This window comes from Carettochelys insculpta, chromosome 1 (assembly GCF_033958435.1).
Source record: "Carettochelys insculpta isolate YL-2023 chromosome 1, ASM3395843v1, whole genome shotgun sequence".
Lineage (NCBI taxonomy): Eukaryota > Metazoa > Chordata > Testudines > Carettochelyidae > Carettochelys > Carettochelys insculpta.
Genome location: NC_134137.1, coordinates 366233579 through 366246420, shown reverse-complemented (window position 1 = coordinate 366246420; position 12842 = coordinate 366233579). Strand labels below are relative to the sequence as shown.

At 40.5% G+C, this 12842-nt stretch overlaps 1 protein-coding gene across 1 annotated transcript in view; it reads right to left on the bottom strand.

Annotated features, from left to right (window-relative positions):
- BEND7 (BEN domain containing 7) overlaps positions 1-12842 on the bottom strand; it is a 71649-nt gene that overhangs the window by 31175 nt on the left and 27632 nt on the right. The window contains 1 exon segment of the mRNA XM_075017762.1: positions 4863-5088. Within this exon segment, the coding sequence (XP_074873863.1) occupies positions 4863-5088 (226 nt within the window).

Sequence of the window (12842 nt, the reverse complement as noted above, 5' to 3'; positions counted from 1 at the left end):
TGTATAGCGTCTGAAGAGTCGCCACACAAGCCCCACCCAAACTGCTGCACCAGCCCGTCAAGCTGCATGAGCCACAATACATGTCCCCGTTCACCACGTGTGGCGAATGGGGAGTGTATTGGACACGGTGGTAATAGATGATGTTTCCTGGGCCTTTAATCATTTTTGTTGCTCTATGGGACTTTCTCCAATTTGTTCACATCTTTTGTGAAATATGATTTCCAGAACTGGATGCAGTACTCCAGTTGAAGCCTTACAAGACAGAGTAGAACAGTACATTAATTTCTAGTGTCTTGCTTACAAGAGTGCTTCTGCTAACATCCCAGATTGAAGTTTGCTAATTTTTTTGCAAGTGTTATTTGACTCATATTTGGCTTGCAACCCACTATAATCCTCAGATCCTTTTCTGAAATATTTCCTTTGTATTTGTGCAACTGATTGTTCCTTCTGAAGTGGAGGGAGTGCTTTGCATTTTTCCTTTTAAATTTTATCCTATTTACTTCAAACCATTACTCTTCTTTGTCCAGATCATTTTGTATTTTAAACATATCCACCAAAGAACTTGCAACCCCTCCTAACCTGGTATAATTCATAAACTTTATAGATGTATTCTTTATGCCATTATCTGAATCACTGATAAAGTTATTGAACATAACTGGACCCAGGATCTCTCCCTGTGAAACCACACTGACAGTACCATTCTAACTTGACTGAGAACCACTGATAATTACTGTTTAGGAATGCTTTTCCAACCATTTATGTTCCTACCTTTAAAACAGGGGTGGGCAATAATTTCTGATGGTGGGGACACTCCAAGATTTGGTGAATGATCAAGGGCTGCACTGCTCTATGGAGGGACTGTGGGGATTGGGATGGAGGCTAAGTGCAGAGAGGAGCTTAGGGTATGGGACTAGGATGAAGAAGGGGGTGTGGGGTCTGAGTGGGAGTTTGGGTGAAGGGTGGGGTTGTGACCTGAGGCAAGAGATTGGGGGGGCAGGGTCTGGGACAGGGTCTGGGTACAGGAAAGGATTTTGGCCTAGCAGAGGGATGCAAGAGCGGAAGCAGGGTCTGAGAGGGTGTTATGACCTAAGGTAGGGGGAGGAGGGATCAAAGAACTTGGGTGGTGATCTGGGGCAAGAGATGGGGGGGGGGCAGGGTCCAGGAGGGTTAATGGGTGCAGGAGAGGATTCTGGCCTCGGGGAGGAGAGTAGGAGAAAGTACAGGATCTCAGACGGAGTTGGGGTGCAACAGGTTATGGGGTACCAGAGGCATGCTCTGGCTGGGAGGCACTTACCTAAGCAGCTCAGAATTGAAATTAAGCTGCTAGTTCAGGTTGTTCTTATTTCCCTTTTTCTAGACTGGCGTTATATTTGCCTTCTTTTAGTCCTCTGGAATCTCTCCAGTCTTCCATGAGTTTTTGAAGACAATCACTAACGGCTCAGATACCTTCTCAGTTAGCTCCTTGAATATTCTAGCATGTATTTCATCAGACCCCGGTGACAAGAGACATCTAACTTGTCTAAGAAATCTTTAGTTCATTCTGTCCCTATTTTAATCTCTGATCCTACCTTATTTTTCACTGGCATTCACTATGTTTGATGTCCAATTGCTACTATACTTCTTGGTGAAAACTGAAATAAAAAAAGTCATGTAGCACGTCCGCATTTCCATATTTTATATTATTGTCTGTTTCCCCATCTAGTGGGCCTATCCTATCCTTGGTGTCCCTCTTCTTTCTAACGTATTTGTAGAATGACGTTACCACCTTTTGTGCCTCTAGCTAGTTTAATGTAATTCTGTAACTTGGTCTTTAAATTTTTTTCTCACATATTTGTGTTGTATGTTCATCCTTTATAATTTGTCCTAGTTTCCAGTTTTTATAGATTTTTTGTTTGTTTGTTTCAGATCATTTAAAATCTGGCTAAGACAGTATGGCCCCACGCCATATTTCCTATCTTTCCTACAAGAGAAACTTTGCCCTTGTACCCTCTATAATGTCTCTGAAAAACTACCAACTATCTTGAACAGTTTTTCCCCCTTAGCTTTGCTTCCCATAGGATCTTATCTACCAACTCCCTGAGTTTTTTTTTTAAATCTACCTTCTTAAAATCCATTATCTTTATTGTGCTGCCATTCCTTAGAATTGTGAACTCAAATTTAATGATCACTTTCATCCAAGCATCCTTCCACTTTCAAATTCTCAAATCAGTTCCCCCTTATTTGTCAATATCAAGGCTAAAACACCCTCTCCCCTAGTTCCTTTCTTCACCTTCTAAAATGAAAGTGTCTCCAACACATTCTAAGAATTTGTTAGATAATCCATGATCTGCTGTGTTATTTTCCCAACACGTCTGGATAGTTGAAGTCTCCCATCACCACCAACTCCTGTGCTTTGGATGATTTTGTTAGCTGTTTATAAAAATGATTATGCAGCCTCCTCTTCAAGGTTAGCCAATCTATAGTAGATTTGACATCACTCTGGGTTTTTTATCCCTTTTATCCTACCACAATAACATTCAAGAAGTTTGACTCCTATTTCCACTCGAACTTCTTCAGTCCATCTATATACATGTTGGATGTACAAGGCCATAACTGCCCCCTTTTTCCAGGCCTGCCCGAGCAAGCTGTACCCTTACTATCAATATTTCAGTTACGTGAATCATCCTGTCAAATGTCTGTGATGCCAACTATGTCGCGGTTGACTTTATTCGTTAGTATTTCTAGTTTTCCCTGTTTATTCACCGTACTTCTTACATTAGTATACAAATGTCTAAGTTCCTAATTTCATTTCCCATTTCCTTGTCTTTTCCCTGTTTCTGTTATGACCCAGGATCCCCGCAAATCCCAATCCTATTCCTAGGGTCTCCATGAGCCATATATTCTTAAAATAAAATCAAAAATATAATTGGAGATACACATCTCCCAGAACCGGAAGGGACCTCAGGAGGTCATCTAGTCCAGTCCCCTTCCCTCTTGGCTGCATCCCTGACATCTATGTGCCCCAATCCCTAAATACACTCCTCAAGGATTGAGTTTACAACCCCAGGTTTAGCAGGCCAATGCTCAAACCACTTAGCTATCCCTCCAAGATGCTGTATGGCAACTTGTAACTAGGAATGAATCACATAGGCTGTGTCTGCACTAGCCCCAAACTTCGAAATGGCCATTCAAATGGCCATTTTGAAGTTTACTAATGAAGCGCTGAAATACACATTCAGCACCTCGTTAGCATGCGGGTGGCCACGGCACTTCGAAATTGACACGGCTCGCCGCCACGCAGCTTGTCCACACGGGGCTCCTTTTCGAAAGGACCCCGTCTACTTCGAAGTCCCCTTATTCCTATGAGCAGATGGGAATAAGGGGACTTCGAAGTAGGCAGGGTCCTTTCAAAAAGGAGCCCGCCTGGACGAGCCGCGTCAATTTCGAAGTGCCACGGCCGCCCGCATGCTAACGAGGCGCTGAATATGTATTTCAGCGCTTCATTAGTAAACTCTGAAATGGCCATTTAAATGGCCATTTCGAAGTTTGGGGCTAGCGTAGACATGGCCATATACTGTAAAAGCCAGTACAAACTGTAGCAGCCTAACACATATCACCCCGTGCTTTTCTTTCTTCACTAGTTCCCTGATTAAGTTGAATACTGAGTCTCTGTCCTAATAGTCAAAGACCTGGACCATAATTTCCCCTAGCAGCTACATTCTACTGGAATCCTGAAATGGCTGTTCAACAGTGGAGATGACATAGATGTGGACAAAGCATTCAGAGGAGCTTGACTTAGAGCAGTGGTTCTCAACAAGGGCTAAGCAGAGGTCTTCTAGGATATAGAAACACATCTAAATGTTTGCCAAGTTTTAGAATAGGCTACATAGAAAACACTAGCGAAGTCAGTACAAAATTAAAATTTCACACCATTACTTGTTTATATTGCTCTATATATTATAAACAATATTTAATTTATATTCCAGTTGATTTATAATTATGGGGTAAAAATGAGAAAATAAGCCATTTTTCCAGTAACAGCATGCTATGACACTTTCGTATTTTTATATCTCATTTTGTAAGCAAGAAATTTTTAACTGAGGTGAAACTTGGAATACACAAGACAAATCAACTTTCTGAAAGAATGTAGTAGTCTGAAAAGATTGAGAGCCACTGACCTAGACAATGGAACTCATTCTCACGGGGCAATTAGGGCCACAACATCACTGACATCAGAACTAGATACAAAACTCATCTCTTTCACTAGATTTTTCTCAGCAAGTTCTTGCTCACTTCATGGCCAATCACAAACTACTAATCCAGTTATTCACATAATAAATATGACAGTCAGATACATGGCAACCTTTTCTAGTCCATCCTGCTTATGTGTCTCCACTCTAAGCTGGATGCACTAAGGCAAAACTGTGATCATCCAGAGCTCAAGGTAAAACTCAAGAGAATTCTTCCACAATTCCATGTCTCCATGGTGTGGCAGCAGATTTCAGTCTCATGAATGAACAGTGCATTCCTCTAGTTGGAGCATTTCTTTAACGTTGTCTTCCGACTCAAACACAAGTATTCAAGTACTCTGACTCATGTACTCTCTGGTCTCATTTCAAAATTTTCTTTGCATCAATAAAGTCCAGAAAAATATAAATTAAACTTGAGATGCTTATCTCAGTATGTGCCTTCAGGGCTGGTGACACATGCTTGGAACTCCAACTTAATCTGTGGTCTGGAGGGACCACTTCAGAAATTATGAAAAAAATTACAAAAATAAAAGTGTACTTTTTTCTGACTCATACTCTCTCTCTCTCTCTCTCACACACACACACACACACACCAAACCACAAACATGCCTTTTATTGCACCAACAAACGTACCTTTTATTGCACCCACAATATTTTGGTCTAGTCCTTTTCGGTTGTCATTGAGTCCTCTTTTCCTCTTGCCATTGGGTAAAGAGTTAGCCAAAGTCTTGTCATCAAAAAATGCACACACCAGCTTTCTAAACAGCAGGCTTCCTGAGCGTGTATAGTTTGACAATATAGAGTCCAGCTGAGACTTGGGCATAAAGACATCAAAGCCTTCAGCAAGTTGCACTTCTGGCTATCAAAGGAACACAAATATTTTAGTTGAAATAGTGTTCATACACACATTTCTTACACACATATACAGCAAGACTTTATTGTCACTCCACAGATGTGACCACTTCAGTTTTTTCATGGGTCACCATAACATTTTATTTTACTTAAACAAAAGTAATCAATGACTGAGCACATTGAAAGGCAAGTCACATAATTATACATACTGTCAGCCTTATGTACCACTTGCAGCTACTCCATACTAATTATGCTGCTACTTTGCACAAAACAAAAACACAAAGGGTGATGATACCTTGCTATACTATGGCTGCTTCTATACTTGCCCCTTTCCTTTGGCGGTGGCATGGTAATGAGGCAATTCGACGCAGGCTAATGAGGCACTAACATGCATTTTCAGCACCTCATCAACATAATTGCAGTGGCGAGAATTTCAAAGTGCAGACTTCGAATTGCAGATTGACAGTGTAGATGCGAGCAGCTTCGAAACAAGCGCCCCACTTTGACATTCCCTTACTCCCACAAAACTAGATCAGAGTAAGGGAATGTTGAAGTGGGGTGCTTATTTTGAAGCTGCCTGCATCTACATTGTCAATCTGCAATTCAAAATCTGCACTTCGAAATTCACATGGCCGCCATTATGCAAATGAGGTGCAGAATATGCACGTTAGTGCCTCATTAGCCTGCTTTGAATTGCCTCATTACCACACTACCTCTGACAGGAGAGGGCAAGTGTAGAAGCAGCCTGTATCTAATTACAGGTAGGGCCCAGAAGGTCACCACCAGAACATCGTCATTTAGACAAGGTCAAATAGCCTTTTAGAAAAGAGTTCCTACGACCCTTTACTGGATGTGATTCATTCCTCTAGGCACAGGGAGTATAATATTCATCTTTCTGCGTTAATGGAGCACAACATCAATGGGGCACTGCAGAAGGGATATGCCCCCAAAGAGGGCAGATTGTTATATGGCAACCATCTTCCCGCAGAGTACTGGCTTTAAATTCCAGTCAAAGTTACACATGAAGTCAAGCCAGTGGGACCTAACCAGGGTGGATTGATTTAATCAAGGTAATTTAAATCACCAGAAAAAAAAATCCTTGATTTAAATAACATTTCCCACTGATGCTTCTCCACATCTCTTAACCAATGGTGCACATTTGATCATTACAGTTAATTTGCAACTTACTACACCATTTTACAACATCTAAGAGGGTATATTTTGTATAATTTTTAGATAAGTTTATTTTTATTAATTTAGGTAATAGTACATAATACTCATTACCTGTCTCAAGCTTCAGATATCAGCATTACATTAGGAATGGTAAGAACTAAATCACACACACAAACACATCAGAACCTGAACTAATCCTTAAATGCTACATAAATGTTTCACATTTGCAACTGCAGCAGTCTCTTGAGCTGCTGGTTGTCCTTAAATTCTTTTTTTAATTTTCAAATTTTATCAACTCAAATAAACAAATTCTCAGGACGTTAAATGTACAATGTCCTTAAAACTTTTACAACTATCGCTCATCTTTACAACTCTCACTATCATTTTGATTCAGAGATTGAAATAGAAGTATGAGTATTCCTGTTTTTTCAACTCCCAGTTGATTTCTTAGCTTTAACTGAATAATACCAAACAATGAAAATATTCTCTCTGTTCCTGCAGAGGAAACCAGTGTTGTGAAAAGTTGGCTTAGCAAATGAAGGAATTCATTTCAAGGTGCTTGGCTGCGCCCCAGCAGGTATTGGGCAACTGCAGCTCTCCCTGACTGAAAAACAGAAGACACTCCTCTCATTCTCCTTGCACACCAGACCCAGAGCCTACACAGGCCATGGCTAATAAATCTGGTGATCCCCCTCTAGGCTCTGGGGTGGGGCCAAAAATGAGGGGTTCAGTATGCGAGGGGGCTGCCAGAAAGCAGGCTTAGAGTGTGGGGTTTGGATGGGAGGAAGGGTGCAGAAGCAGGCTAGGGGTTGAGGGGCCTGGGAGAGTAGTAGTTGCAGGAGCAGGCTGGGTGATCTGGGTTGGAGTAGGGTGCAGGAGCACTCTGAAGATGCAGAGTCTGGATGATGAGGGGAGTCGGCTTACCTGGCAGAGATCGCTGGGGGCACACATGACTCCATATCCCCTGCAGTTCCCAGGCACTCCCCCACATCCCACCATTGCTCCTATTGGCTGCAATTCTGGTCAATCAGAGTGGCAGGGGAAAAGCCTCCAGATGGCACTTCTCAGTGGGGGGATGGGGAGCAGCAGCAGTAGCAGCACATGGAGCCACTTCTTCCCCCCACAAAGAAGAGCCTGTGGATGGGATCCAGCCCTGGCCAAATGCTGGGTGGAGGGGAACCCAAGCCTTGGGGGACAGATCCTGGCAAGCTACGGGCTGGATCCAGAAAACTGGCCATTGGTTCCCCACCTCCGCTTCAGTCTTCTGTGAAACAGAAATTGAAAGCACAGAACTTTGAAGCAGCAAGAGCTGGTAGTTAGGCTCGATAGACTAGAGCCGCTAATTCATTTTTATGGGACTGTAAGTGTAGGAGTAGCATGTTTGTGATGAATTTAATTATAACTTATTTTTGAACAATAAATATAGTAATTTAAAATTTTTAAAAAAATCACTGATTTTTATCCACCCTGGACCTATGTGCAAGGACAACTCAGGTGTTTTAAAACTGGCAGAAACAGAATAAACGATTGCTCCCAAATCCTGTGTTGACTTGCCAATCACCCTCTTTTCTGTTATCATGTACGAGTGCACCTCGAGAACAGCATGACACTAAATTGATATCTTACTATAGAAAAATAAATTGTGGCAAATCATAGAACTACCTACCACTGGCGGAAGGGGAGAAATCTCACTGCCTCACATTTCCAATACAGCTAGACCCTCATTAAGCACTCTTAGGTCCAACATTTTCCAAAGGTATTTGAGAGGATCCCCATCCCCACAATACATATTGGGCACGAACAATGCATATTTTATGAAATTTCACATTTTTGGCATGTTTGCTCAAGCAACATTTTCATTTTGCATTGTTAATGCAAACATCCACCTGCAAATACTGGTAAGTGCATTGTCAAAGATGCTTAAAGTTACAGTGGCAAAGTCCATCCTAAATAACCTCTTGCAACCTCATTGAGCCTAAAGGAGACGAAACAGCTGTAAATCTGGGTAGGCTTTTCATAGAATCATAGAATACTAGAACAAAAAGGAACCTTGAGAGGTCATCGAGTCCAGTCCCTGCGCTCATGGCAGGACCAAATACTCAAGACCATCCCTGACAGGTGTTTGTCTAACCTGCTCTCAAATATTTCCAACGATGGAGATTTCACAACCTCCTTAGGCAATTTATTCCAATGCTTGTCCATCCTGACAGAAAGTTTTTTCCTAACCTCCAACCTAAACCTCCCTTGCTGCAATTTAAGCCTATTGTTTCTCGTCATATTCTCAGAAGGAGAAAGAAATGTATCTCCCTCCTCCTTGTAACAACCTTTTAGATACTTGAAAGTTATGTCCCCTCTCATTCTTCTCTTTTCTAGACAAAACAAAATCAATTATTTCAATCTTCCTGCACAGCTCTTGTTTTCTAAACCTTTATTCATTTGTGTTGGTCTTCTCTGGACTGTCTCAATTTCTCCACATCTTTCCTGAAACATGGTGCCCAGTACACAAGATTCCAGTTGGTGCCTAATCAGCACAGAGTGTAAGAATTACTTCTCATATCTTGTTTACACAACTCCTGTTAATACTTCCCCAAAAGATTTTTTTTTGTTTTTTGTAGCAGTGTCACACTATTGAGTCACTTTGAGATTGTGGTCCACTATGACCCCTAGATCCTCTCCACAGAGCTCCTTCTTAGACAATTATTTCCCAGTTTGTATGTGTGAGCCTGATCGTTGCTTCCTAAGTGGAGTACTTTGCATTTGTCCTCATTGAGTTTCATGGTATTTACCTCAGACCATTTCTCCAGCTCATTTTGCCCAGCTCATTTGAATTTTAATCACATCCTCCAAAACACTTGCAATAGCTCCCAGTTTGGTATTATCCAGAAACTTTATAAGCGTACTTTCTATGGCATCATCTAAATAAAGGGTCAGCAACCGCAATATGGATGTCAAGAGTGGCACATAAGCTGATTTTCATCGGCACACGAGGTGGAAGCTCAGCCCCTCCCCTCTTCCTCTATGCAACCAGGAGCTTGCTCAAAGCCATGCTGTCTGTGGCTTAACAAAAGATCAGCTAGTGCTACCAAACACTACCTAAACAGTACAGCTCTGCATCTTAATTTATTTATTAATGAAGCTGTTGTAAGTAGGACTATTAGTGACTTTAAAAAGTATCACCAGCATTCCAACCACACATATAAGTCAAAAGGTCAAATTTTGGCACTTTGCTTCAGAAAGATTGCTGACCTCTGATCTAAATAGTTGATGGTGTTGAACAAAACTGATCCCAAAATTGATCCCTGTAGAACCTCACTTATTATGCCTTTCTAGTATGACTACCAACCACTGATTACTACTCTCTGGGAGTGATTATCCAACCAGTTACGCACCCACCTTATAGTAGCCCTAGCTTATTTTTGAGAAAGTCATGTCAGACAGTATCAAATGCTTTACTAAAATGTAGGTATACCACATCTACTGCTTCTCCCTTATCCATAAAGCTTGTTATTCTATCAAAGAAAGGTATCAGGTTGGTTTGACATATTTGTTCTTTACAAATCAATGCTGACTGTTACTTATCACCTTATGTTCCAGATGTTGGCAAATGGATTCCTTAATTATTTGTTGCAATATCTTTCATGATACAGAAGTTAAACTGACTGAGCTGTAGTTTCCTGGACAGTCCTTATTTTCCTTTTTATAGATGGGCACTGATTTGCCCTTTTCCTGTCTTCTGAAATCTCTCTCATTTTCCATGACTTTTCAAAGATGACAGCTAATGGCTCACATATCTCCTCTTTCAGCTTCTTGAGTATTCCAGGATTCAATTCATCAGGTGCTGCTGACTTGCTTTTCTAAGTAATCTTTAATTTATTCTCTTCCTATTTTAACTTCTGTACTTGCCTCATTTTCTCCAGCATTTGATATGTTAAGTATCCAATCACTAACTTTACTGGTGAAAACCAAAACAAAGTTGTTGTTAAGTACCTCTGTCACTTCACATTTTGTTATTGTTTTTCCCTCTTCATTGAGTGTCTTTTGTTTTCCTCTTGCTTATAATACATTTGTAGAAGGCTTTCTTGTTATCCTTTATGGTTCTAGCCAGCTTGATCATGTTTTGTGCCTTCACCCTTATAATTCTGGCCTACATACTTCTGCTATTTGTTCATAGTAATCCTTTGTTATTTGATTTATTTTCCACTTTTTGTAAGACTCTTTTTTGATTTTTAGATCATTCAAGATCTCCTGGTTAAGCCAGGGTGGTCTCCTGCTGTATCTCCTATATTTTCTATGTAGGAGAAAAGGTGCCATGCAACTCTTCTGCTGTGGATTTTCTGAACAGTACCAGGAACCCAATTCTATATACTGCAAGCAGAATATTTTCTAAATCAGTGTTACCATTAGGTGTACACATATCCTGAAAAAGATGCAAGTAAAAGCAGCAATCATGCTGCTTTTGAAGCTGGGATCAAAGTTCTTAAAATGTATAATTAAAAGTTTAGCACAGAAGTTTTACAGTTTAATCCTGATGACAGTGGCATGTTGCATTATCAACTTTTAAAATGCTGAATTCACCAAAGTGGCCACATTTGACAGCAAAGACTTGCTACAGTTTAAAAAAAATAGTGGGCAGAGTTTTACAATCCAGACAAATCACAGGACATATTAACCAAAACATACTTACGCAGCTGGTAGGGTGTACATGACAGATCATGGGTATCAGATATTACTTTGCTAGACCGGGTTTTAAACCTTGGCCATGTATACAAATACAGAGCATCTGATAAAGATGCTTTCTGCTGATGGGAAAGAGCTCTCCTGTCAGCATAAAAAACCTGTTTCCACAAATGATTGAAGCTACATGAGAAGTAGACAACAGCAGGCACATCTACACTACTGCTTATACTGGCAACACATATGTTGCTCAGTTGTATGAAAAATAACATACCACTGATCAACTTAAGTTACACTGGCATAAGTGGTAGCGTACACAGTGGTAGAGCAGCTACACAAGAGCTCTTAGAGCAGTGCATCTGCATTGGTACAGCTGTGTGGCTGTAAGTTCTCTAGTGCAGACATGACCTTACATTTCTAAGGCTATATGTCCACATGACAAGCTTTTGGCAACACAACTGTACTGATACAACTGTGCTGCCATAAGAGCTCTCCTGTTGCCATGTTATGCTGATAGGAAAGAACTCTGCCGCTGACGTAATAAAAACAGCTCACCAAACAGTGGTAGCTGTGTCAGTGGCAGAGCATCTCTTGATGATATAGCACTGTGCATACCAGCACTTATGCAAGAAAAACTTATGTCACTCAGATGGGAGATTTTTTTCCCCCATGAGCTACGAAAGTTTAGCTGATGTAAGTGCTAGCACAGACATGGCCTAACAAGATCCCTGTGATGCAAGGAGGAAGCATCATAAACAAATCTCATAATATTACTGTGAATCACCTGTGAAACCCACCTGTGACTTTTCAGACATAACCCATCTGATCATTAAACAAAGCCAATCAACCACCCCTATTGTCACAAGTGGGTTTCCCAGGTGGTTCACAGTAGTATTATAAGATTTGTTTATGATGTTTCACGGGTGGGTGGGGCATAGTGGTCAGAATCAATGTTATGCTAGTTTAGGCTTTTTAAAAATAAATTAATTTATATCTCAGCCACATAAATTGATAGTAAAATGCTGATTTACACGTGTTTTCCTTTAATAGCAAATTATCTTCAATCAAAGGCAATCAGTAACTGAGCTTTCGTGTACAACTTTGAATGTGATTTATTAAATGAAATAGCTCGTTAGCAATAATAAAAAGGAGGGCAAAAAGAACCAGTTAGTAACTATTCATGTACAGTGTAACATAAATAAGAGTGAAACAAAGACAAGAAAATTTAACTGTAAATATATGATCACTACATTTTAAAAAGGCTAATCTGGTTCACGGGCCAGATTCTGAGCTCCGATCCACTGATGTGACTCCAGGGTAACGCTACTGAAACTATAACCCTTCTTTCAGCATAGTTACCCTGGATTACTGACATGGAATGTGGGTCACTTTTTAGTCAAAGATGTAGTGAAAATAATATTGGCCTTGGCTAGTAATTGTATAAATCAATAAATACAAAGGGCAATTTATACAGTTTTCCAATGAGTGCATACTGTACTATCAAAACCGCCATTCAGCTTTCCTAGGGGCTCAGACATGATGCTTGTGAGTACCACAGAAATGCCTATAAATAGACAGAAGGAAGAGACAAAAGTGCTCATACATTCTTTTTGAAAAGTGATATTTAATCCATTCAAAATGGATTTTATTTTCACTGGTAAATATACCCATACCCAAACCTCCTCTTTCTTCTTTTTGAAACAAAATCCATGTGGTTTAAATAGTCATAAAAAATATTGCTTATTTTCAGTACTGTCCTAAGCTGCACTGGTGGTAGGGGGGATTCAGATGCTGGAAACACACTGAACCAACAAGTGCGGCAAATAGCATACATTAGTACCAAAACAAGGGGAGCAATATGAGGCCCAATTTTTAAGCCAAGCTTCTATTTCCAGGTGCAAAACTGCCATCTAC